Below are 27,601 nucleotides of genomic sequence, written 5' to 3'. Positions count from 1 at the left end.
GAAGGGAAGGAAGGAAGGGAAGGAAGGAAGGAAGGAAGGAAGGAAGGAAGGAAGGAAGGAAGGAAGGAAGGAAGGAAGGAAGGAAGGAAGGAAGGAAGGAAGGAAGGAAGGAAGGAAGGAAGGAAGGAAGGAAGGAAGGAAGGAAGGAAGGAAGGAAGGAAGGAAGGAAGGAAGGAAGGAAGGAAGGAAGGAAGGAAGGAAGGAAGGAAGGAAGGAAGGAAGGAAGGAAGGAAGGAAGGAAGGAAGGAAGGAAGGAAGGAAGGAAGGAAGGAAGGAAGGAAGGAAGGAAGGAAGGAAGGAAGGAAGGAAGGAAGGAAGGAAGGAAGGAAGGAAGGAAGGAAGGAAGGAAGGAAGGAAGGAAGGAAGGAAGGAAGGAAGGAAGGAAGGAAGGAAGGAAGGAAGGAAGGAAGGAAGGAAGGAAGGAAGGAAGGAAGGAAGGAAGGGTTTGTTTTAGGATCCTTTCTCCTAAGCAAGGTGTAAGAAAGGCTGAGAGAAATGGGAAATGTTTACCCATGGACCCAACATCAGCAGCAATTTAGTACAGAAATCTGTTACTTTTATAATAAAGTAGAAAAAACTCCAGCACTTTTCTGGCACTTTCTGCATTTTTCTGCATTTTAACTTTTGCTGTAGATCTTGTCTCTCAAGTCTTGCAGTTAACAAAACTAAGCTCTCTGCTGCTGTAAATTGTGGGGTTTTTTGTTCTTCTTTGTATGTGACAAGCACATTTTTGGGTGCTAATAGCAATAGGAAACAACATTAAGTAATGGTAATAACACCATGAGCAGGTTGGTATGAATGACTGAGTATAAATGCACAAAAAGCTTATGCAGTAGAGGGCCAAATGCTTACTTGGTATGGCTGTTGAGTAAATTGCAGTAACATTCTCTTTTTTTTTGTTTCATATATTTTGTGACAACGTATGAACAAAACTTCATATGTAAGTTTTGAAAAACTTCTAAAGGAAACCATGAACCCACATTATAAAAAGTGTGTGGTATATTCATATAACCTACACAATTCATACCTAATTTACAGTTTTTATTGGTTGGCTGATTGGGTCTTTTGTTTTTGTTTCATGAGAGGGCCTTGGATTAGGTGGGATTTTTTTTTCTAACATTTCTTGTTATTTGTATTCCTCAAGACTGAAAATATGTTTTGTCTTAGGATACAGTCTAACCCAAAAGTCCAAAGGGACTAAAAATGTATTTCAAAAGGAGAAAAGTGTATTTGAATTAACAAAAGTACTTAACCAGGCAAAGAGTCAGTATTGAAAGGGAAGTGCTACAAAGCTGTGGAATGCAAGCATCACAGGCTTTTTGCTTCTTAATACTTTAAAAAAATTTTTTTTTCCTATTAAAAATCTACACTAGCAGGCTGGTGGAGCATACCCTCTACTTTAATGGTTACCTGAATTTCCCCAGAGCTATTTGGCACATCTCTGGCTGTGTTCTTACTACTTTTCTTTATTACCATCCAACTATTGCCAACAGAAACATGCATGAGAAATGTTTTCAACAATATTCAGACTCTATTTTAAAGGCTTTTAAAGAAACTAGTGCTGCAAAGTTTCCTGTACTCTAGTGGTATGTTCTATGAACTCAACTGCCCTTAAACAAGCCACCAGAATGAAAGAGGAAATTTACACATTAAAAAAAAACCAAAAAAACATGATAGGGCAGGGATACAGAAATAAGAACTACATACTTTGGCAGAGAAACCAACAGAAATATACTGTCAAAAATGATACTGTATCAGATGACTGGAAGACTGAAATAAAAAAAAAAAAAACCACCACAAAAAACAACCCTAAAATTCCTTTGGAAATGGGAAAATAGAATTGGAAGCAAAAAAATAACAACATCTGTATTTAATATTCTAGGCTAGGAAAGGTCCACGAAAAAAACTCCAGGCCACTGAAACTGATTTTAATGAAGAAGAAGATGCAGTTGAATGCTATTATTACTTCACAGGAGGCAGACTGAAGAAAATAAAAACTGCATTAAGCCCAGTTCTATCTCAGGCCTCATAAGATTTATTACAAAGAAGCACCTCAAGGAGGGAAATATTGACAACTGTGGCTAATGACCTTACCCTGTTTCACACGTTGGAGATCTTGCAATGCTTTATTTATAAGGGCAGCTTTAAACGTAAAACCAAGAATAAATAAAAAGCACAGTGTCTTGGGTATGTCAATCAAACTAAGAGTTCCAATGTTGGTGGCCTTGTAAGAAAATACCTCAAATAACTGCTTGAGAGCTAGACTGTAAGTGTAGTTCCTTTGACTGTTTTCTATCTCAAAAAAAACAAACGAACAAAAAAAACAACAGTTTTCTCAAGATAAATTGAATAACAAGTTGGTTCACATTCACACATCCTTTTCCTTCATTTTTCTTTTTTAAGAAATGAAAATTAAATTAATGACGTTTGCATTAACATACAAAACCACCTCAGCCTGCATTAAAGAAAATATGCAGGGGTGACTAACAACAGAACAATAGGCAATGGTTATAAACTAGAGCATAGGTGGCTCTGTATAAATATTTGGAAGAATTTTTTCACTGTGAGGGTGACAGGGCACTGGAACAAGCTGCCCAGGGAAGTTGTGGAGTCACAGAAGTAAACTGCAGTACAAAGTCGTATTCAACAGCTGTGTATGTGAGATTATTAGATCACAGAAGTATATCTACAACAGAAATGTTTAAGTAGAAGATGTTAATGAAATAAGAGAAAGTATCCATTCTCAGGCACCTGTCATATCCAGTTAACCATGGGCATTTATGTAGTTATCTAGCTCACGTACCATAACCATACTACATGCTTTGAGACAGATTTCAGGTAAAAGTTACAAGAGCAAAATACCTGGCAAAATTAGACAGAATTCCACATTGAACCCAGAGAGCACCTTTAGTGCCAGGAATAATTTTAAAAACTGCAACCAACCAAATAGTAGATATCAATATTTGAACTTTCCAGGTTACTTAAATTATGAGAAGTTTTCAGAGATGTGATCGTGAAGCACCCTATTTGGCAGTTCTTCAGGTGAAAAAGAGGCCAAAGTACTCATACTGTAAGGATTAATCATTTAAATGAATGGGATGTTGTCAACTTTCAGGGATGCCTTACTGGGAGTGAATAGCAGGATGCAATGTACCTCTTCTTGGGCAAGAAACCATAGGGATCTTAGCACTCCAACAATATTGCTCTCCATCTTACCACTCCAACAATTATAGAGGAGCCTTTAGAATATTTTTTTTTTTAAATCAAGTAGTTGTGTTAGAAACCAGCCGACTGTACCACACATTTAGTTAAAAGTTGTAGATCCTCACAGTTCATACTTTCAAATTTTACTCTCATCTTGATACCTTGCAATCAAATCACCAAGGACACATAAAGCTGCCATATGTATTACAAGACAAAAAAGAACTATGACAAACTGCTGTAATATATATAACTTTATTTGTTTAAAACTTGCCCTCGCAAGTTGTCACACGCTTATGAAAGTCCATTTTAACTTCCATTTTGGCATGGTATGAGTCTGTTAAAACCAAACACCTGATAACGTCACTGAAAGTCAAAACTCCTTTTCTTTTTCAGGCAGTGCATTTTTTTCTGTATCTAGTAATTTTTCAGACAGCTAAATGGACACACAGAATCCTACATTGTTATACTCTGAATCAGAGGAACTTTTTTCCCATTTAACTGCTACATTTGTCCTTACTGACAGTTGCAGTCACACATGATATTTTTCTTGGGAGACTGTAAGAGTCTATCATTGCCGCCTCCCTAACACCATCCAAATGTCTTCAATATTCAAAGTCTGGCTGTTAGTTCCTAATCTTTAAAAGCTGCTTTGTCAAAAAGCTAGCTCAAAGGAAGATGGGTGTCTGGCTTACTACAGAGCTTCTCAGAGGTGTAGCAGTATGACCTATTTGAAAGAAGAATGTGAAAGAGAAAAGCAAACAAACAGCATGATCTGGCAGGCCCAGATGCACCCAGTTTTTCCCTGCTGCTTGTTCTCCTCTTTCCACACTGAAGAGATGTTTGCCTTGTTTCCCTCCTGCTGGATGTGGATGATTAACTCTTTTGCTTCTGGGCCATGCTGTTAACATTTCCTACCTGATTTACCTCAACATAGCCCTTGGACAATGTGACTGCAGATCATCTTTGCCATGCACTGCTCCTCAAGCGCATACATCTGGAGGATTGCAGGCTTCACCTGTCTTGCTGCTACAGGGTATTTTGGGTTCAAATTTACCCATGGAGACGGAGATACCACATTCACAAACATTTTTGTTCCTTTTGGAAAGTCTTTGTTTAGGACTGTCTGGTTTAGATCCGTCTCCAGCTCTGAATGTACTATACCTTTGGAGCAGCATATGGGAGTCACACAGCCTCAGTGACAGCTTCAGGGAAATTGGAAAAAGTACAATCTGAGGTCCAGCCTGTCAGCTTCTCCAAAGCATTTCAAGGCCAAGAGGCTCTTTCCCAGTTAATCTGCCTTCTGTTACTGAGTATCTTTCTTTCCATATACCTGCTGGTAGTTTTGTAGAAGTTGATCATTTGTGAATGGGATTTCTTTTTCTCTTCCAAGTTTCTTTTCCAGCTTCACCTCTTCTACAGCTTTTTCCTTTAAGGCCAGTTATAGAAAAGTCTGCTTCCTATGTATTTAATGTATCACTTGGTGAATCTGCTGACATTCCAGGAATCAATTAATTTATTGAGCTCTGTTTAACTATCCCTCTTATCTTCATTCAGTTCCATCCACGGGTCTGTTTACTTAATCTAGTAATCAGCTCCAGACAGACAGGAGACTTATTAGGGGCACATTTCACTTCTTGCAACACTGATACTGTCTATATTATGCTAGCTGTCTTAATCACTTTCTTGTTTTCTCTGAATTTAGCGTGCCAACAAGCCTGAATTAAAACAGTAACAATGACAATTTCTTGTGCTTCTGCCAAAGTTCTCCAGGTAACCTCAAAATTAGGAAACACATATTTTGAAATGGGAATTTAATTGAGCAGAGGCACTCTGAGGAGAACTTCACATCCTTTATATCCTGTGGGACTTAAGAGATGTACACCACTGCAATTTATACCAAAGGTTTTCAATTGCAGGCAATGGCCTCCTGATCAAGAAAGACTTTCTCTATCTTTCCCTTCTGAAGTTGAAGAGTGGGGATAAAAGCCATCACTGCATCAGGGAAAAGTTGTCCCTTCTGTGCCTTTATGTCTTAAGTCAGTCTCCACCATTCAGTACTGGTCTCCTATCTAGCTTCTTCTAATACAACCCACACTCCAAAAAATAGCTTTTCTTCATGGTCTTTGGTCTGCTCTTGTCTACCAAAACTCAGAAATCCCCTCAGAAGATTGCAGATTTACAAATTAAAATTAAAAAACATCATATCTGCTTCTGTCAAGCTCCTGCCTTCCATATCACCTTTCCAATGGTTCCAGCTAGGTCTGCCTGCCTCCATCTTGCTTCCTGTCTGAACAAAGAGCCTATAAATCTTTTTCTCTTTTGGCCATCTGGGCATTGCTCTCAGCAACAAGGACTTGACTTCACTTCCATCTATGGATTTTCTGCACTTAACCAAATCCATCCCATTTCTCTCACCATACATGACACAAAGAGTTTGAGTGTTTAATGGAAGACAGTTTCATTAATAGCACAATTCTTTCCAAGGATGCAGCTGCATTATTTCAAAGCACAAACAGCATAGCCTGGCAAGTTTAGCAGCACCTACTGCCTTTCTTCAGTTGCCACTCCAGAACTACGTTGTTTGGCTGTCTCTTTTCTCACCTGATTGAGAAAACAACTGAGGAATCTGATGCTTGGTTTCCAATTGTGTTGCTAACATATCCTAATTGCCTCTTAACAAGACAGAATAACATAACTGCAGTTCACCCTTTCACAAGCCTTATGCCTTTAAGGAATAACATATTCTTGATGCAATACACAGCAACTCTAGCCCATCTTATAAGTTCTGGAATTTCTCAAGGAAGCTACTCTCTTGTTGGGTATCAATTTCCACCAGCATCTCTTTTCTAATTCTCTTCCCTTCCCCCCCACCTTCTGCAAGAGTTCCTCGTTGCTCCACCTTGGAAGCTGCTGGTCACAAGTACATGAGCTATGAAACAGCACCCCTAAACCACACATTGCCTAAAAACAAAGCTTCAAGATGGGGTCTGTGCAGAATTTTGTGCTCTGTTAGGAATTAAAGGGTAATAATAGAAAAGGGCAGTTTATCTGAAACAGAGAAATCTAGTTACCAAAGCCAAATGAACGGTCTTACAGGGGAAAAAAAAAAGTGTAATTCACCAACTTTTTGATGCAATCAATAAGCAACACAAACACAGGACAAGTGGTTTGCTTCCCTGCTCCGAATCTTAAGACAAAAAGAAGAATCATTTTTATGAGACTTTTTTTTTTTGTTTTTGTTTTTTTTTTTTTTTTTTTTAGGAGGATAATGCTTATTTGGATTAGTTGCAAGTGATGTATGCCATCAACCGGAACTCACTGACAATTTTTAACTTGCTGGATGAAAGATGCTTAAGGAAAACTATAAATACAGGACAAAGGTGTCTTCCCTCTCCATAGTGCAAAGCAATCACAGAATGGTTTGGGTTGATGGTCAAGCTTTGTAAAATGGTCTGACTTGCATTCCATTATTTGAATGAGCATCCACCTAGTTAGGTAAGCAGCCTACAGCGGTTGTACCTAGCATCCTTAAACCCATGAAACACAATTGTACATATAAATCTTCAACTCACTCATCAGATTTATATTTCTTGTGTTCACCTTGTTTCTTTATCTGCCAAAGTAAGATTTTTTAAAATAAAAAATAGTACATTTTCTTACATTTGTCTCTTAATCTTTCTGATAGAACAGGTCACTTCTGCTGTTTTTCCAGACCATAAATACTCCTAGAAATTTCCTAAAGGTTCCTCATATGTTTCTTATCTGTTAGCTTGAAAGAAAGCAAAACCAAAGCTTTCCCTATTAGAACAGAAGTAAAGTCAATGCTTTCTTATATTCATTTGTATTTTCATTTGAAGTGGCAGACAGCTGACAGTGCAAATTAGTTGGCTTACCTTAGCAAATTATTTTATTTATTTACCTTGTGTCAGGTTTTAGGTTTTCCACAGTAGAATGGGTTTGATTTGTAGTGATAATTGATTTCTCCTTTCCACCATCGCTTCCTCCATTTTCAGTTGACACCACCTCATACTCTGGAAAATTACAGTAAAGTGAAATTTGCTTAAATAACAGCACTTGACCTTCTTCATTGTTTCCTGTTTTTTCAAGTGATTTCCTATCCTACTGTCTTATAGGCTCATCTGGTAAGGACATCTTATGTGAACCAGTTTGGATACCAGTATGCTAAAATGGTCAAGAAAGAGCAATCCAATTCCAGATTGCTGAGTGCCCAGTTCCTCATCCTGCCTTATAATTTAATTATGGGATAAAGGATACTCAACATCTCACCTCTGCCCAAATGTACACTAGTGACAAAATTTTGAATACAAGTAAGCATAAGCATTCTGCAGTTCGAATGAAAAAGTAGCAAAGATGAAAGCACAATTTCTAAATGCTGAAGTCTTGATCAACTTAAAATAAGAGCTACTTTTTAAAAATTTCCAAAGGAAACTGCCCAACTTGGATTGTGCACTTAGGGATTCTGCCAGTTTAGAATTAAATAATTGTGCAGAAATTTACTTCTGTATTTATGTTTTATAGAGGCTCACTATCTTTTCATCTCACTGGGATGTATCATCATGCACAAGCCATGCTCTGAACAGAGAATTAATAACAGATGTTTGGGAAGATAATACTTCAGTCATAGCTCTGCCTGAGCTACAGTCTCTTTCTAACAGGCAACCTCTGTCCTAATTCAGAACTAACTCTTCTAATAAATACACTGAGTGTATTTCTAGTTGTCTTCTCTTCGCAAAGAAACTCACAACTTCTCCAGTCCCTTCCTTTTCCCTTCCTAAAACTCTAATACCAAATGTAGCTTTGCTACTTGTAGGCTTGCAAAGGAGAATGTTTTCAAAGAACATTAGCCATGAGCATTTAAATCTACAACACAAGGATAAGCAGGTATTATACTAAGAGACCACCTACCAGAGCTACAAAACTTCTAGAAAGCTGCTTACTTTCCTGGTTTTTTTTGTTTGGTTGGTTGGCGCTTTTTTGGGTGTTTTGTTTTTTGTTTTTTGTTTTTTTTTCCTAATGATACTATTAACTTTAGAGTTCTTAGCTAAATGCTAGCTAGCTATAGGACTTTTTTGCTATTTTTATTAGTTCTTAGTACAAGGAGATGCATTAGTTGTCTAGACAGAAAAATTAAACACATGCAATGGGATTCAATTTTAAAAAGGAAAATACTCTCTTAATTGCTGCTGGACTCTCAGATGCTCAGTCCTAGCATGAGCTGTGTATTTAAGTGAGCATACACAAATTGACCCCATTTTGACACCAACTGTTCAACTATGTCTTCTTTTGCCCTCTTTTGTGCAAAAAGCAGCCATCAAAAAGAGCTGGGTAACTTTGCAAGGCAATGCGATTAAGTGGATGTGCAGAGAAACTGCACAAAATTATGTTCTAAAATTTCAAGCTTCTAAACCACAGCAATTCAATCTGAGCAATTATATACATGTATGCACAGGTGAATTTAAGATTATTTACTGAGAGGAGATCAAAAGATTTAAAAGAGAACTTTGCACAGCATTTTTTCATGTTTGTCTTGTAATAGATTCAGTTATTTAGAGCATATACAAAACAATATGAAACTTTTAAAACAGCTTTAAAAATACATCAGAAAGTCAGCATGAAGGAAGGAATTACTGCTGATACTGAAGATTTCAAAATTTTCATATTGAAAAGTCCTCCCCCACAACAGTCACCTGTGAAAAAGCAAAAGAACAAGCACTGGCTTTCAAAAACAAGAACATGGACCTGGAGGAATTGGTGTCTCAGATGAAAGGTCTAGGGTGTGGGGATATAGAAAGGAAAAGAAACAAAAAGCAGAGATCTTTTTTTTTCAGATCATTTGCCCCAAAGACACTAGCACTGATAGGCTGTATTTCTGTAAAATGTATCTGTGTTTTCTCTCACTTGAGAGAGAATGCATAGATAACTTTACAGAAATTCATCCTTTCCCCCTGACATTTGAAGCCTTTACAATAAGAAAGTAAGCTTGATCACTGTTTTTCTTATTATTTTCCCCAGACCCTTCCATTACCGAAGTACAATTTTGTCTTTACGAATACTCAATATGATGAAACCCTTTGTGCATAACTAATAACCAGCAAAGTAACCTTTAAAAAAAAAAAAATAGGGCTCAGCAAATTACATCTTCTGTTTCCACAGTTTGATCTGAAAAAGTGCATTAAAAAAGAGACGTGATGCGTAAGTCAGATGATTGAAAAAACATGTATAAAGTACAAAAATAAAAAGGGATGACAGAAAACTTGATTTAAGTCTGTCTAAACAAGTAGTGTCACACTGGTGCCAATATGAAGTAATCACTGTTTTCAGAAAATAGGATTCAATGCCTTCTCTTGAATTCAGAGTGTCCTTGATGAGTCATTAACTGAGTAATTTTTTGAAGACAAAGGATCCAAGCTCTGTGAAAGTATTTCTGAGCTACAGAGTTCAAACACTTTGCATTATGCATTGAAGTTAAAAAGAATGAAGACTGTATTTATACTGCTACATCTAAATATAAAGTTATCTAGACTGAAAACTAAAATTTCTGTCAGGGAATAAAAAAAACCCCAAAAAACAGGTGATAGTCACATATTCTGCAGAAGTTTTAAAACTTTTCTGGAATGGGGAAGGGAATGCCAGGTGTCTCAGTTATCACAGAACAGTCTTATGGAAGAGAAGAGACTTCATGGAAAGTTAATTTTTAAAAGGCTGATTACAACTCTGAGTTTCCACCTAAAGTCTCAGAGGAAACAGTAAACATTATTTGCTCTGTATTTCACAAAACCCAATGAAGTATCAGAAGGCTGATACCTACATTACACACAGATTTATTCTCAATACAAAACCCTTCCCCTGGAAATAAAAAAACCCACCACCAACAAACAAATAAATTCTTTTAACTTAGAGAACTTGGTGACCCTATGGTGGGCACAGCAAGTATTATTATGTAGCATTTTTCAATCCACATTGGAGTTGACCGTAGCACAAAATAAAAGTACTAGGGTCTAAGCCTCCCTTGGGATTAAAGTATTTTTGAAATGGCATAAAACCACTGTGAAAGTAAAACTAAGCTGGAAATACTGTATTCTGATACAATGGAGAATAGAAATCAAACTCACCAGTAACAGTGTCATTGTCTGGTTTTTCCCAGTCCAATATGACAAAAGTTGGACAGCCCTCAACAGTCACCACTGTGAGGTTGGTTGGAGGATTTTGTGGAGGACGAGTAGGCTCTTCCTTACTACCAACTTCTTCTTGGGGAAAATGTTCAAGAGAGCTTGTGATAGAGCAAGGCACGTCATCATCTTTCTTCATGTACTTGACATGGGGGGCTAAGAGCAATAGGAAAGAGCTGTTACTCAATACAGGATATATTTACATAATGTCAGTAACATTTCACCTAAAGCACAGCTTCCATCTCAAGGCAGCAAGTACAGATCTGCACAAGTCAAAGTCAAACGTAATGAGTAAGAATAAAACCCATGTATTAAATATTAAGCAGCATCCTCTTCTCCCTGGTACCACTGATGAACTATCACTCTGAAGGCATTAGTGGGAGATACACACTCTTTGAAAGGATTAGTTTATGTAATAAAATAGGACAACTAACTTTAGTTCTTTTATAGTAAAATGACACTAAAATTCCATTTCTAGATTTTTAGTGCTATCCCAATACAAAGATATAATGCTTGTCACCACTTTGTTTCACCAGAAAGTAACAAGTCTAGCCCAGAGTCATCCTGTCATGTAACTTGCAGTTCCTAAAATGGCTGTCAAAATCTTAACCACTGTCAGTGGTACAGGACCAAACCTTGAAACAAACCTTCTAAGGCAAACATCTTGTACCCTACATCAAAATTAGGAAGACCACTGAAAACAAACACATTAGTTCTAAAATTAAAACTTAAAATTGAAATTAAAACTGGATGCAAACAATAAGCTCTTGCAAGAATAACAGTGCCTTCAGAAATGTAGTAGCTCTTATGAGACCAAGAAAAACACCTGAAAAATCTTTTGGTACCAAAGCCCCTCTTCCAGTCATCTCATCTTGGCAGACCCTCTAGATTACTGCAACAGCAATAACTTGACTATTTCATCATTTAGTCCATCATGTGTTACCATATTATTTGAATGTGCACAACCTGGCATGAGAGGTGAGACATATATGATAGGTAAATATCCCTTATGGTAAGGGACACTAGTATTAGGGCAATACTTGTCCAGGTATGCTTGCAGGTCCACAGAAAGTTTTTCATTTGGTTTGGTGCAATGGGAACAGTCTGCAGTTGTACTACTGCTGGCACACTGGAAAAGCCACATAGTGTTTGTGGGCAAGACTGTAAACTAGGAAGTGGTAGAAAGGAGAAAGTAGAAGAGGATTAAAATTTAGTTAAGGATATGCTGATGGTCTGTGCTATCATGTGACACAAGTGAAACAGAATCAAAAGAAGTTTTAGCCTTTGAATGACCAAAGAAGTTAAATTAGGTGCAAGATAGGCCAGTCTTTATATGTCCCCCCAAATGAAAGTACCATAGCTATTAAAATCCTACCTTGATACCTTGGTTTGCCTGAAGAATCTGTTTCTGATGTAGGACTTGAGCTGAAGACAGTTGCATCAACTGTGAGAAACACAATTATACTTTATTTTGCAATGAATATAAAGTTTCAGTGTTCAAACTGCAGCATTTCAGTTTGTTTGGCATTTTAAATCATGGTAAAGTTCTTCCATGGTAGACCTTTGTTACCAGCTCAGTCTTTTTCTTTCAAGGAGTCCATTGTGGCTATGATGCTGTAAGATAGTTATAACCAGAATGACAGTCTTCATGAATGCTGCAGGATTCAGTTCATGCAATGTGTACCAAATACTATCCTTTTAAAAAGGATCTTTTTGTACTGTACTGACTGTTTAGCTTGGAGCTTGCTTCATGTTCATAGCATATGCAGCACTGTTATGTTGGCACATGAATTTCTCTAAAAATAGCAACAAGGAAATCACCAATTCTGTCTTCAGGGTGTACAACTTCCAAAAATTTGAAGGAAATTCGAAGGCAAATACACCAGTGGGAGGAAATGTGCTAAATTAGTCAGGATTCATGACACTAATGTTCTGTAAAATAGCCAATATACTAAACAGATTCTCCTTCTAGATGCAAATACAATGATGGACCTCAATGGACAAAACATGATATATTCACAACAAGCATTTTTAAACAAATTTGGCATCCAGCTTGATTTGTTGAGTACTATGGGTCACACAGAGTTCATGACCATCATAAGGAGACTGTATAAGAATTTCACTATTACTATAAATTCCAGTAAATTAAAAAGCATACTTTATGACAGTAGACCTTGAGCTCTATATTTTTGGCTCAAAAATTCTAACCACATCCTTCCCAAAACCCATTCCTGTTTTTCACTTCAGGTATCTTTTGGTCTGAACTTGTAACTCCCAGTTTTATAAAGTGTTATCAACTAACCACTGTTTATCTCATTTATTTTTTTTCTTTGAATGGTGATAGTTTGGTCAGATAGCTAGAAGGATATCACTAACATGTTGAGCGGTACTAGTTAGTGTCAGACAATAACTTGAATGTATGTCCTGTGCAAAAAGAAATGTTCAGGAAATGAACTGCTTTACCTACTCTCTTCACAGATTTAAAGTAGCTACTAAATACTATTGAAAGCCTACTAAGTATTTATTGATTTCTAGGAAGATGGAAGGGCTGTCATGTTCTCACTTACTAAGGAGTGCATCAGAAGACAGCCAGAACTCACTAAAGTTATAAAAGTCACAAGTGATCAGAATAAGCCCAGAGAGAATACTCAACTTAAACACACAACGCATCAATATAGTTTAGGGAAGGGAAGCAAAACAAGGAAAGAAAGTCTTGATGTTCATGAAAAAAAAAAAGAAAAAAAGGGAAACCAGAACTGTCTGTAATATGCTTACCATAGTCTGGAGTTGCAAAAGCTGTTGGTGCCTTAATTGATGTTCCTGTCCTCACAGGTGCTGTTGGTCCAGCAGGTTTAGCTACAGTGACAGAAGGAAGAGGATGAGGCAACAAGGTATTCACTATTTATAAGAGTGAAACAGCCTTCTGATTTTTGAACAGAACACAGATTACTGACTACCACTTCATAAAACAAGTATTTCCATTTAAACTGTGATACTCCCTCAAAACTTATACAACAACCTCTGGCTGGATTCAGGAAAGATCCAAGTTGTCTTTACTGCCTTCACTTGCCTTGAAACCCAGTAAGAAAATTCTTCTGGAGAATGTCTTGGGAGACTTTGGTCTGTTGGTATATGACCTGGTTTAAAGCAGAGAACTAGCCTACACACACTGGTAAAAGTGGTCATTTCAAAATGACCAGCATTGACATTTCTGTTTGTCAAATAAAGGAGCCCATTTCTTCATGAGTTATAAGACAGAAGAGTTGGTTAGCAACTGAAACTTGAATTATTGCCCAAATATAGCTAAGGTCCTTTCATATTTGTTCTCAATACAGTATATCTATTAGCAAGGCTAGAGCACGTGTAGCTGTAAACACTGAGTATTTAATTATGGTTAAGAGTTTAACAATGGAACAGTACTGGAATTCACACCAAAAAGATGTACTCTAATAAAGGTAAGAAAAATGCAATCAAGTCCAGCATTTTAAACATTTATAACACTATATGACCAAAGGAAAAAGTTTTCTTTCTGAAATGATACGTTCTGTAGTAGGCACCACAAGTTTAGGCTGAGAAGGACTGACAGTGGAAATGTTATCTCTCATAATTAAATAGCTATTTTAGATTTGAAATTCTAGTATTTTAGATTATGTGATAGTGCTTCTACTCTTCAGCTGTTACAACATAACTGAAAAAACCAAGTTTCTAAGAGGCAAACTATTCATGGTAGATAATGTCTTGATTGTTGTCAAAATAGCTGTAAATGTCAAGTACATTCACAAAACATGTAGATACTCACAGATAACCACTACATGACTGCGAAATCTCAACCCCAAAAGAGTCAAGAACTACATATATTTACCTTCCCTGCCTGTGTGTCACAGAAGAACACAGTGACTGAAGGCAGTGCTCTGGTGAACCAAGTTTAAAACAACAATAAAATTGCTACTTTCCATTAATATCCTTAATAATATGGAAATTCATTAAGATTCACACTGGAGCCCAGTTTCACAAAGGTTCTGGAGCTCTCTTGTGTCCTTTCTTTCCATTCAGGAGACTTTCAATGTGTGCATAGAAACCTTACCATAATAATCATTCCACTGAATGAGTAATAAAGATGCTAATAAGGAATTAACCACGGTGTTAATGACAAAGAGAAACAGGACACAATTATAAAAGGGAAAATCCAAGAACATTGGAGCAAATTTTTCCTTTTAATGGTGTGGAACGGTCTCTCCAGGGAACCAGGAGAAACTCAATTATCATGTTTAAAACTAAGTTGGATAAAACACTAGGAAACACAGAAAAAGGAAAATCTACCACTGGTCCCACAAGGAAGAACCAGATCATCTAACCAATTTATTCCATCTTGATTGCCTAGGAAGGTTTGGTTACCATATAACCTAGCCTCTAGCACACGGAAAAAGGGTGAAATTTCAAGACATTGGTAAATTAATTAAAAACTTAATGGAGAAAATTAGCATAGACCCCATTGCTAGCAAAACAAAATCTATCAGGTCAACATATTTTTATGCTACAGCTTAAGACTGACAATGTCTGATGTTCTGTTGTAGCTATTACTAAGGAAACACCACTGATCAACAGCAAGTGGAGACAACATTTTGATCTGGCTCTGCAATTGAGTAAACGTCCAGCTTCCTTGGAGATTTTTGCTTCTAATCTGCTGCAGGAAACACTAAAGTTTTGTTTATGTCCTTCTACCATAGCTAGCATGAAGACCATGCCATGAGTACTAAGTTAAGCTTTCTCACAAGAATGTCTACTAAAGCAGAGTTGTTTTGTAGATGGATAAAGGAAGGAAAGGACAAAAAGGGATTCCTTGGCAGATCCAAACAGTCTTTGCCCCTTTTTTTCCCTTTGCAGGGAAAAAAAAATCACAACTCTCTTGGCATAATAGCACACCAAGGCCTAAATGAAACAAACCAAATAAAGCCAACAGGAAATCCACAAAAGCCAAAACCTTTATATTTCCAGTGAAGTACAGAGAACACAGGGAAACATTTCTCATGATGCTGAGCATGATGAGATGACAGTTTCTGGAACAACATTAGCCTATGGACTCTAATACAGAACCCACAGACAAAACAAAGATACTGAATACCAGCTTCAGGATTAACTTTGGGAAACAAAATATGAAACATGAAAGTTTCTATGTGCTCTTATACTGATACTGAGAAGCAGGAATACTGCAGCACATGCACGAAGCTAGACACTGTGAATGAAATAACTCAGCTTGCTCTACCTCTCAGTGAATTGTTTTCTGTGTGGCTACCAGCTCCTGTTGGTTGCAGTAGTTAACAGGTGTGCCATGTATACAGGACAGAATTGATTTACAAATAACAAGTTGGGAGTGTACATTGAAGCATAATATTCAGTATTTTAAAGTGATATTCTTAAATGATGGCTTGCATTATATTTTGCTTTCAGTTCACTCATTAGGGATGGTTTTGACATATCTAGATCAGGATAAAAAAAAAAGGAGAGTTTATGGATGAAGACAAAACAAAAGACACAAGGCATATATATTCAGGAGATCAGTCTCTATAGATAACACACTTTAAAGAAAAAGAATCTATACTATGAAATTCTCCTTTGCTCAGATAGTCAGTTCAGTATTATCTCACACATAATAAAATATTTGTGCTGAAAAGGCTGAGGTACCTGGACTCCCTGGTTTACCAGTCACGGTGTTGGGAGGCAGAGGTTTTCTTCTCATTTGTGTAGGCTTGACAGGGGGTATAGGAGGACGCTGAGGGGCAGGTGATGTAGTTACTGGATGACATTACAAAACAGTGTTATTAATTATTTAGCCTCAAATTCCATAAAATCAGAAACGCATCAGAAGTTACATTCCAATTTCTCAAACAAAGTTTCAAACGTTTTAGCATCAAAAGCAGAGAGGTGAGGTTAGGAGCTGAAGTAAGTTGTATTTTCAGCCTTAAATTATTTGGGAAGTGTGCATCATGGAGTTTTAAAACTGGCTTACACTGGAAAAATGTAGCTCCTTTGGGATTTTGTACTAGTGTTCCAGCAATTCATCCCATGTCATTCAGAAATGAAAAACAAAAACGTCACTATCACTTCATGCACTGACAAAGCCAGAGACAGTCACTGTGTTAGAAACTCCAGAAACAGCCAACTAGGCTGTTTCAATGCACAGTTCCAGCTGATATCTATTCAATTTATCTGAAAGGAAAACCTAAGCCTCAATTCAGACTTACAAAACATTTTACTTGTATTTTCCTGCCAACTACAAAGGATTTTATTTTGTAAAAGAAGGGCAAAGGGAAAGATTTTTCCTTCACTATTCACCTTTGCACTTCTTTTCTTAAGAAAAAGTTAGATTTGAACAACACATTTATTTAACAAATGATTTTTTGTATCTAAGAGGGAAAAATCCTCAAGAGTAATGTAATTCTTATGATGCTGCCAACATCAACAAATATGCAGGTTTCCTGATTATGAGTTACTGGCTACATGGAATACCTCAGTCCCTACGCATCAGACCTTAGTTTACCTTCTAAAGAGGGTGACTGTGGGCGAGAAGGAAACAGATCCAGAGACATTTGGGAGAGTTTTTAGAAATACTTAAAACAAAAAACCAGGAACATTTCCATCTATGTTCCCTTTTCAGTTTGGGCTTTTGCAGTCACTTATAAAAGACTTTTTTTTCAATCCTTCAGATCAAGACAGTGTGATGATCTCTATCTATTTCAGGAAGATGTGACTATTTTGAAAATAGTATTTGTAGGTTTCATATTAATTCTTAATTCTCAGATGGAGATGAAAAAAAATGCCTAAAGGCCTGAAAGAAATTAATACGTTTTTGTATATATAAGTCATCATACCATAAATCCTACTACATAGTAGTACCCATGATTGATTTTCCCTCTGCCCATACTTAGAGAATGGAATTTTCTGACACACTTAGGGGGTAAAAATGTAAAAGTATAGACTTTTTAGTAGTTTCTACCATATCTTCTGAACAACACAACTGCAAGTTACATACAAGCAAAAGCATCATACTCAGTGGACTAGGTCACAGTCTAATCTACTATACTGCACTCTGCAAACCCAAGAATCCCTACCCTTCCCTTCTGCTGCTTCCAGAATGAATTGGGTGATGGTCTACAATGCCACCAAATCTAATTAAGAACATGTAGACATTCAGCTTGTAAACTAGGACACATAATAAAATTTAGGACTTTTGTGAAAGTATAGATTCTTGCTAGAACAGCAGCACGGTGAACCATTTATTTAATCTATTTCATCTCAAGAGTTCTGTGTGGGCCAGGAACATACTTCCTTGACTCCATCAGTCCTCATGAAAAAGCCTTAGGACAGACTCTTTATACAAGCTAGTTTTTGTGTGCTGTAACCTATCTTTTTCTTTTCTTGTAAGAAGTTTAAATGTAAATTTTTTAATTAATGCACAAAAAGTTTTCAAAAAGTAAGTATATTTTAAATCAAAGTCAAATATGGCTAACTTATAGCAATATCTTCTTAATGAGACTCAGCTCTTTGCTGAGTAAGATCTTGGAACACATCCTCCTGGAAGCTATGTCAAGGCCTATGGGTAACAGGGAGGTGATTTAAGACATGTGCCAACATGGGTTCACCATCGTAAATTGTGCCTGACTAATCAAGTGGCCTTCTAAGATGGAGTGACTCTGTTGGTGGATGAGGGAAGGGCAAGTGATGTCATCTATCTTGACTTCTACAGGCCTCTGACACTGTCCCACACAACATCCTTCTTGCTAAATTGGAGAGATATGGACTTGATGGATGGACTATTTGATGGAAAATAAATTGGCTTGGTAGAACTACATGAAGACTTGTTGTCAATACCTCTATGTCCTAATGTGGATCAGTATCAAGTGATGTCCCTCAGGGGCCCATACTGGGACCAGTACTGTTCAATATCTTTACTGAGGACATAGACAGTGGGATTGAGTGCACTTTCACCAAGTTTGCAGATCACATCAAGCTGGGTGGTGCAGCCAGTATGTTTGAGGGGAAGGATGCCATCAAGAGGGACTCGACTCTTATGTGCTAGAGAAGTGGGCAAATGCAAACCTCATGAAGTTCAACCTTACACCAAGGGTAAGATCCTGCAGCTGGTGCAGTCATGAGCCTCAGAACAGCTGGGTGACAGACAGACTCAGAACAATCCTGCAGAGAAGAACTTGAGGAGGCTGGTAGGTAAAAAATTAGATATAAGCCAGCAATGTATGCTTGCAGGCTAGGAAGCCAATTTTCTCCTGGACTGCATGAAAGAAGGATGGCCAGCAGGTGGAGAAAGGTGATTCTCCCCCTCTACTCTGCTCTCATGAGGTCTCACCAGGAGTACTACAGACAGTTTTGGAGTGTCCAGTACAAGAAAGACATGGACTGATTAAAGTGGGTCCAGAGGAGAGCCTCAAAAATGATCAGGCAGCTGGAGATCCTCTCCTGCAAAGCCAAGCTGAGAAAGCTGAGGTTGTTCAGCCTGGGAAAGAGAAGGCTCCAAGGAGACAGTAGAGCACCTTCAGGGTCTAGAGGAAAGCTGGAGAGTTACTTTTTACAAGGGCGTGTAGTGATAAGACAGGTTTCAAACTGAAAGAGAGTAGGTTAGATCGGGTTTTAGGAAGAAATTCTTTAGTGTGAGAGTAGTGAGATACTGGAATGTTCTGCCTAGGGAGGTTGGGAATGTTGCCCCCCCTTGAAGTGTTGGCCAGGGTGGAGGGGCCTTTGAGCAACCTGGTGTAGTAGAAGGTGTCCCTGACAATGGACATTAAGGCCTCATGAAGAGAGCTGAGATAACAGAAGTATTCAAGAAAATTATGAAACAGTGCTAGCTAATTTCACAACCATAATTTACTGTCTTTTATAACTCAGTTTAAAGGCATTGGCTTACTTCAAAGCTCTAAAAGCTTAACTTTAAGCATGTAATGTCATAAGGTGAGTAAAAGCAGATATAGATGTTCCTTCAAATCTGTGTGCCCCAAAAAGCCCTTCTTCTCTCTACAAATCACAAGCTGGATTTACTTAAGTGTACACCACTGGCTGACATTCAGTGACTATGCAGAGTGCCATCATTGTTTTCAGTCTGCAGTCTGCATTCAGCTGCTGCTGACAATATATCACACTGGACTTGATCTTTGCAAAGTACAACCTTCAGATTGAATAAATGTTTTATCTATAAAAAGATAAAACATAAGAACTCAGGTTCTAGACAGGCTGTCGTCTTTGTTCAAGTAGAGCAGGTAAAAAGGAAACTGAGCAGGGATTAGGAGTAGACAGCAGTTTATATACTAGTCAGAGGCAAATATTCATCTCTCTGGTTTTAAACCTAGTAAAAGGAAAGGAAAATGTAACTAAAAAGAGCAGCTGCATTTGAACAGTATATCCATGGGAAAAACCAAAAAGACTTTATTTTCGGTCAGTTTTTATGCCAGTAAAAAAGCACAGCTAAACCAAGATCTATTCTTTGTTATGCTCATGAAACAAAAAATTTCTCTACATGTTAGGGTGTTTATATGTTTATATGTATGTTTGTGTGTATACCTGTGGCATACAAACACACTCTATACTACAAATATTCAGTCAAAACAGAAAAATTTAAGAAGCTGACTACAAAAAAAAAAAAAAAAAAAAAAAAAAAAAGTGAAATACAAAATGTGTATTTTTGAAGGCCTATTTGGGGAAATGTTTTTCAAAAAAACTTTTTTGATTGTTTTGAAAATATTATTCCAAGACTTTCCAGAAAAGCAAAACTGACAGGCCTAATATAGCACATGAAAGAAACCCTGTAGCCTTATTCACTCTACATTGTTATCTTGCTTCAAGCCTTATGTTCTAATTTTCCCATCAATCCTAATATTCCACAGAATTTCCTCATAAATAACTACACAGAAATTGTTAGTATGAAAAAAATTAGTGCTGACAGTATCATGGCTGCTTGATCATAAGGATACAACTCTGGTGGTAGTTATTTTTAACATATGGCATAAGTTAGTCACTAATTAGTGATCATGAAATGTTTTTATTTTTGTCTCTTTAATCAGTATACTGAAGTCAAGAGAACTTGAGTTGATGAGGACAACTAGGAATTATTTCCTCTTCTTAGCAGAGGCATTTTTTGTATAGGAAAGGTGGTGGTTTAATTTTTTATAACTGTTAAAATTTGATATTTTATTAACCTTACCAGAAATTGGCTTTTCCCAGGTATCACTGTATTCAAAAGGTTTTTTCACATCCATGCCAATATGCCTGTCAATATCCTCAGGTGCATATACATCATCTGTGAAATAAAGAAAAGGAATTAAGTATCTACAGTGAAGTACCAAGTCATGGAATACTTCTGTATTGTATATAACAACAAACTGGAGCTAACGTTAAGTGCAAAACTGGTATACATAGGCCACCTATGTTTTTACTGATGTTTTTACTTATTGATTTGTGTTACCTTCCCATCAAGGTAAGTAAAAACTGATCAGGGTTGAGATATTCTGCAATATAATTTTAAAAATTCCATGAAAAAGTATTTGTAAAGAGAGAATCAGTAAGATTAAGAGATAACAGGTGAGTTGTGCCAAGATTAAACATGGAAAGATGAGTACTGACAACATTTTAGTTTTTCAGTATACAGAGTAAAATGTCCATTGATTCTTGCAAAAGACAAATGTCCCCAGAGTAAGATCTCCAGTTAGACTCCATATTGCATGGCTAGAGCAATTCTGAACCAAAAATATACTGTATTTGAAGTACTGTAGGCAAAATCTACATAAAATTCAGTTGGGATGTAAAAGAAGGTCCTACTTAAAAGTTATATAAGCACATTAAAAAAAGAACAGCTCTGAAGTAAATGGCATTAAAAAGATCAAAACAACCACTCCTGGTACAAAAAACCAATTTCACATGATGATATTGACAGGACAGCCAGACAGTTAAATTAATATGGGGTTTGTATACAAAGTAAGTATATTTACTTTATAAAAACTCTATATAGAATAGATTGAGAAGATGCATTGCAATTTCATCATGTCCATGAAAAAAAATCACTCCCTCATTAGATAAGGAAAAAAACCCTGAAAGTTAATATATTAAAAAACTAATCTAAAAATTAAATAAATTATAAAATTCCATCCCTATTCCAACATGATCTAAACATTACAACCAAAGATTTCATAGGTTTAAAATCTTGTGCTTGGCCCATTTTGAGATTAAACTAGTATGTTAACAGGATGAAGCAGATAATTTTTCAGTTATTTTTCTATTGGGACCATTCTTGCTAGGCATATCTTAGGAATCCAAAGTCCATAATGTGGACGTGTTAAATGGTTTACTTAAGATTAAAGTAATGAGATTTGTAGTAAGCTGGGAAGAGGACACAGGCCACCTGGTCCCGGTGACCTAAACACATCATGTGGTTTTATAGAACTGCAATTTGTCTTCAGGTAGTGAAGTGAATTAAAGTGATTAATTAGATCTTTATATATGTATATACTGTGCCAGGCTGATAATCAATGTTTCACACGAATGGTGTTCCAAGGAAGAAAAGGTGTGAAAAGACCAGCACTTGCTTTAGAAAGAAAATCAGTCTTGTACCCCACTTCTCACAGTCAGAGTATATTTAGTTTCCTAGCTTCATTTCACAACAGACCCATCAACAAAATGTTATAGCCCATTAACTAAATTATTCTAAGTAAACCAAGTATCCTTTACCAATCTAACTTAGTTTTGCATCTTACAGTGTCTACAGAAAAGCCTGCCTCTCTCCTACTCTTTACAATCGAATTTAGAATCTCTTCCTTTTCTGAGTCATATCAGTTAGGAATGAACAAAATATTGCTCGTATTCTAGATAGCAGAAGTTGGTTTCATTTTTTTCTTTTCAGAAACTTGCAATACTGTTCTGCCACATTCATCCAAACTTTTAATAGAACTAAGAATAGATGTATTATTTGCATGTGTGTTTGTGTCTCCTTTTACTTCTGTCTTTTTTCATGGAAATATTAATGGGTCTGGAACACCTTAAAAATAAACCATCCTTAAGGCAGGAATACCATTAGAAGGGTGGATCCTTTTAAGAGAAGAACTACCCTTGATAAAACAAACTGAAACACCTTAATAGTTCCTGTAGAACTTGTCTGTACACCCACAGGTTCAGAAACAAAAAGAAAATAAAACACAGAGTTAATGGCCACTATAATAGAAACCATCTATCTCTGTCTTTCACAAGGGAAATGAAAATGTTGCTCAGTTCTTTTGCTGCAGATTGTCTGGAAGCTTTTCAGATCAGGAGCAGTTTTTAAGTGGTTAGGATTAAATAAAAAAAGAAACAAACAAACAACCAAAACCCAAACCAGAACAACTGCATAAGACAAACATGAAAAGCCATTTCAATAAAATGAAATGCTAGAGAAAATGGCTAAAACATGGTAGGAAACTAAAAGAAACTATAGTAATAAGAAGGCAATCCCTTCCTCTTTCCTACAGTCAGATTTACCACCAGCTAGCCAGGAGACTGAAAAGCCTGCCAGGAAACCAGCCACAATCCTGTGTGCTGCCACTGGAAAAACCAAATTCCACTGCTTGTCATCTGGGCTCTGCAGCTGCCAAGAATACTCTGTATGAGGTGAAACATCTTTGCCTTAATTCCAATGAGCACAATCAGGAGGAAGAACTGGAGGGCCTTCAACAGCAGTGCCACCCCATCAAGAAATTAAACATCTGGTCTTCAAACACCACAGTATCCAGGGCCCTCTGCAGTAAATGTGCTCTTCTTCAGTGAAAGAATTATGTAATGTCTAAAGGTAAGCTTGACAAAATCTTGCTCCTTACAGTCCAATTAAAGATTCTGTTCAGTTTGAACCAGAAGACTTCCAATAAGCTAACCACAGAAAAGAACATATTTTCATAGTGGAAGAAACAAACTTCCCCACCCCCAAAAAATCATCTGGATATTTTATAATCTTATATATATATGCCCACTGAAAAAGATACCTTTTAGTCATTCTTCAGCTGCTAAGATTCAGGGTTCCACATCAGAAAAGAGATGTTAAGTCTTTTCTGCAGACTTAGCAATACTATTTGCAGTATGTAATGCACATGGCTTAGGGGAGAGAGAGAAGATTTCTGTACCTGATTACCTGAACTCCCTTGTTGAGCAAAATTATTTTTGTAAGCCCAGACAGCCTTGCAGGCTCAGACATGGCATTTGCCACAATCCTGTGGTGTACCTGCTTTACAGATCTGGGATTTCACTTACTGACCACCAAGGGAAGTACTGGCTGAAAAATTGTGAAATGCTCCAGTCCCCTCTCAACACATCCTGAATGTACAAAATTAATTGGTGATTACTTTGCACTGCTGAGAAGAGAGACTTACAGAAAGATACTGATGAGTTCCTATGTCAGCAGGGTTGCAGGCAAAAAGAAACAGACAGTAGATAATAAATGCCAGCTCTTCCTAGTGTGTTGGACACCAGATTTCACCTGAAGGGCTCACTTTTCAAGACAAAAAAAACTAGGTAAAAACATCTTCAGGATGTTTCTTAAACTTAGAGAAAAAGACTTGCATAACTGAGCAATGGAAAATATTACTAGAAATATAATTTTCCATAAGAATTCTCAAAGAAGGTGTTTATTAGCCTGTGAGCACTCACAGCAAGGAAGTGTCTTGTGATAATTTTTTACATCGTCTACCACAATGAAGCTCTAGTTCTTCCTGTCAAGTGACACTAATACAAAAACACGGAAATAATAATGACAAGTGGGCACTCCAACATGAGTGTTGAAAGCAGGAATGCTTAAAACAACCTTAAGCAGTCACCTAACCCAGCAATAGACATAGTAACCTGTATGTAACAATTGAAGTGTCTCCTATTACATATATTCTGTTGATTTACTTAGCATGGTTTTTTTTTTTCTTCTTTTTAATCTATAATTACTTCTGCTGATGTTACTATTATATGAGAGAAGGGAAAAGTTTAATATACTATGTAATGTAACTGTGTGTTCATGCATAATTTCATAATTTGATTTGTTCAAAAGTCACCTACATCTGGAGGCCTGTATGCGTTCTGCCTATTTTGGTAATCAGACATTAGAAGGTCACTTATTAGCAGACTGCCAACACAAGCAAAGAATAAAACCCTCTGACCCACAGCTACTGCTATTGGTCACTTGATAATGTAACTACCCCTAAGAGATTAATTTCTTTTATCAGAAGGACTACGAAAGGTCAAAGAGCACACTTCCAATGGCAGCACCCACACTGTATGTAATACAGAAGGGTATGCCATATTCTAAACTCCTATTTTAAATTCAATTTAAATATACAATCATCTTTTCTGAGGTCTTGCTGTTTCAAAAAACATGGTGGGCTTCTTAAAACTATTTGTGGGAACAAGTAGATCCAATCCTACTAAGGTCAACAATAGGTATTAAATTGGAATTATGCTTTGGAAATCCTAGTATGAAGAAACCTTACACAGGAATGTTCATAGTAGATGGAATATTGGGTTATCCTAACCAAGAGCAATAGTATGGGACAGTAGAACAGCTAGTGATGGCTGAAGGGCCATAATTTTACTTTGAATGTGTGTATTTATTATTTTATTATTTATATGTATTGTTTTAAAAAAACTTGCATCATTAACGAAGGACCCCAAAATTCTGACTAATTAACCAATGGCTGTATTAAAAAAAGCCCAACAGTATTTGCACTAAGGTAATAAGTTGATACATTTTTGACTGGATGGGATAATCATCTACAATTGAAAAAAGTAAATAATTTTTCCTCTGAAGAATAAATCTTCATGGTTAGAGATGTATGCTATATTTGTGTGTAATGATGTGTAAACTGAAGTGGCAGTTCTCTATCACCAACCAACTTGCAGCTTTCTTGCAGCTGCAGTGTTCAACCTGCATCCTGCTTAATCCAAATCCTTCACAGTCTCAGTATGAGTAGGTCCAACATGAACACTGACTACGTGTCAGTATCATTTCATAATGACACTCAAGAATTACAGTAGCAGTAATTACACGCAGTACTCTAAGGAATTGACTTCTATAGTACCAAACACAATGAATTTGCACAGCTCAAAATGAGTTGAATAAGTACAATTTATGTCTTTTACTGATAAATTAAATACACACCCCCCTTAATCCCCCCCCAATAAAAAAACCCTGCAGTTCTACCTGTTGTTGGCAGAATCCACTTTGGTAGTCCATGTGCTTTTGTTCTAGGTGGTACTAGTGTGGTTGTAGTAAGAGCTGTTAGAGAGTTCAAAAAGAAAAAAAACAAAAAGAAGAAAAAGTTCAATGAGAAGAAAATTTGACAGACTTTTATGTGATGACAACAATTAGAGAACAAAAAGCAACGGTCACTTTTTGTCTTAGCAGCACTTAAAGTTCCAGTGGGAATAGTTGAAATTAATTAATCTCCCCATCCCAAACTGAATAAACAATTTTTACCAGGTCTGGTCTGTGATTTATCAGATGGCTTTGGTCTTGCAGAAGTGAGATGTGGTTTATGAGGCGCTAAAAGAAATAAGGATAATTTCAAATGCTACATGTAAAAGGAACAACAGTGCAGTGTAATTTACCAGAAAAAAAAGGTCCATGCACCAGTGAGATACAGCAAAATGGACATATGAGAATTCTATGAGTTCCAATCCAAAATGCACGCTGAAAATGCTAGTTTCTTTAGTGGTCAGATGGCTCCATCATGCAGTCTGACCAGTTACATTAATGTTTAGGTTTAGGAAAAGATATAAAGTATTTACAGCCAGTTACCCAACTGTATATGGATACAGAGTTAGCTCTGCAAGGTATCCATGGCCTTAAGACATTTAATTAGGTTCTGTAAAAAACAAACAAACAAAAAACCTCAAAGTAAAACACTAAACTGAACACCCCCCAAATCAAATATTCAGATAAACACATGAAACACTAAAATACTGCTGAGTAAACAACTGGAAGCATTTAATGCACTGTGTGAGGCTGCTGAAACTGTGTCATCATCCAAGTTTAAATCAAAAGCCTTCGACCTTTTCTTATTGTTGCTTTTCATTTGACAAATAGTTTTGGTACTTCAGTTGCTACAGAATTTGTGTGAATCACACTGATAGTTGAAACCACAAGCAGTTGTCAGTCTCATCTTATGCCAAATTATCCACCTATAAAATTATTTCTAAAAAAATAAATAGAGCAAGCTACTTGATATTCAAATTTAATAATGATTCCATTCACAACACTTAATCCAGCCTCTCTGAAGTGTCAAAGAGATATTTATGCAGTGAAGAACATATTACTCACTTTTGACAATTACATTTGAGAAAAGTTTTACTTAGAAATATGATGATTAAAAGTGTCATATCATCTTTGAGGCAAAACTGATTAAACTTTGATTTTCAGAGCACTGAAATATTTTGAAAGGTAATAATGAACAGACCATTAAGCCTTAAGCCATACTGATTTTACTTAACGTCTACAGATTCTCAATTAAAAAACTTTAAAAAAACCTAAAAATTACCTTTGTCGAACCATGGAATTTCAGTTGTTAGAGCAGTTTTGGGCTTGGGTGAAATCTGGTAAGTTTCATTGGGAACTGGAAGTGGAGATATTATTGCTTATAAAATGCAAATTATCTCCTTTTAAACATAACATGCCACAGGTAGAAGGGAAAATCAAACTATCTTTGTGCAGACTATGGACTAAGAGTCAGTGATAGAAACCTGGATAAAACTCATGCTTTTATACAGATAAAAGTCTTTTCAAGACTGGGAATATATACATCATTAGTAAGTCAGACAAAAGAAGAAAAGATGATCAGGTAATGCCTTTTATATGACTCAGACTTGTACATGAAGTACTTATTTCTAGAAAGAATGACAGGAAAGAAAAAATGGCTGGAAAATAAAAACCAGCAACATTTTATACATGCACTGGAATGTGACTAATGAACACAGCATATATTATGGGATTTCTGTTGATTAAAGTATAAGTTTAGCCATATAGCAAAAGCAGAGAAAGTAAAGTTTTATGAAAAATAAACTGACATAATGTTCTCATTACCCAAAGTCATTTTGGACCCATCAACAACATGAACTGTTATAAGGTTAATTGATCCCAGGTGTGGTGCCCTTGAAGCTACAAGAAATAAAACACTGTTCTGTGAGATGTGAAATCAAGGAAGTTG

At 36.7% G+C, this 27,601-nt stretch overlaps 1 protein-coding gene across 1 annotated transcript in view; it reads right to left on the bottom strand.

The window, feature by feature from the left end:
• The window catches only part of ABI3BP (ABI family member 3 binding protein), a 145,320-nt gene that overhangs the window by 14,505 nt on the left and 103,214 nt on the right, over nucleotides 1-27,601 (bottom strand). The window contains exons 43-52 of the mRNA XM_071758351.1: nucleotides 27,478-27,552; nucleotides 26,936-27,010; nucleotides 25,876-25,941; nucleotides 25,600-25,674; nucleotides 20,602-20,697; nucleotides 16,077-16,187; nucleotides 13,170-13,250; nucleotides 11,770-11,838; nucleotides 10,338-10,550; nucleotides 7,124-7,235 (exon numbers count right to left, since the gene is read on the bottom strand). Of these exons, the coding sequence (XP_071614452.1) occupies nucleotides 7,124-7,235; nucleotides 10,338-10,550; nucleotides 11,770-11,838; nucleotides 13,170-13,250; nucleotides 16,077-16,187; nucleotides 20,602-20,697; nucleotides 25,600-25,674; nucleotides 25,876-25,941; nucleotides 26,936-27,010; nucleotides 27,478-27,552 (973 nt within the window). The remainder of the gene's footprint in view (nucleotides 1-7,123; nucleotides 7,236-10,337; nucleotides 10,551-11,769; nucleotides 11,839-13,169; nucleotides 13,251-16,076; nucleotides 16,188-20,601; nucleotides 20,698-25,599; nucleotides 25,675-25,875; nucleotides 25,942-26,935; nucleotides 27,011-27,477; nucleotides 27,553-27,601) is intronic.

This window comes from Heliangelus exortis, chromosome 1 (assembly GCF_036169615.1).
Source record: "Heliangelus exortis chromosome 1, bHelExo1.hap1, whole genome shotgun sequence".
Lineage (NCBI taxonomy): Eukaryota > Metazoa > Chordata > Aves > Apodiformes > Trochilidae > Heliangelus > Heliangelus exortis.
The sequence above is the reverse complement of the archived record's forward strand: the minus strand, read 5'-3'. Positions and strand labels throughout refer to the sequence as shown.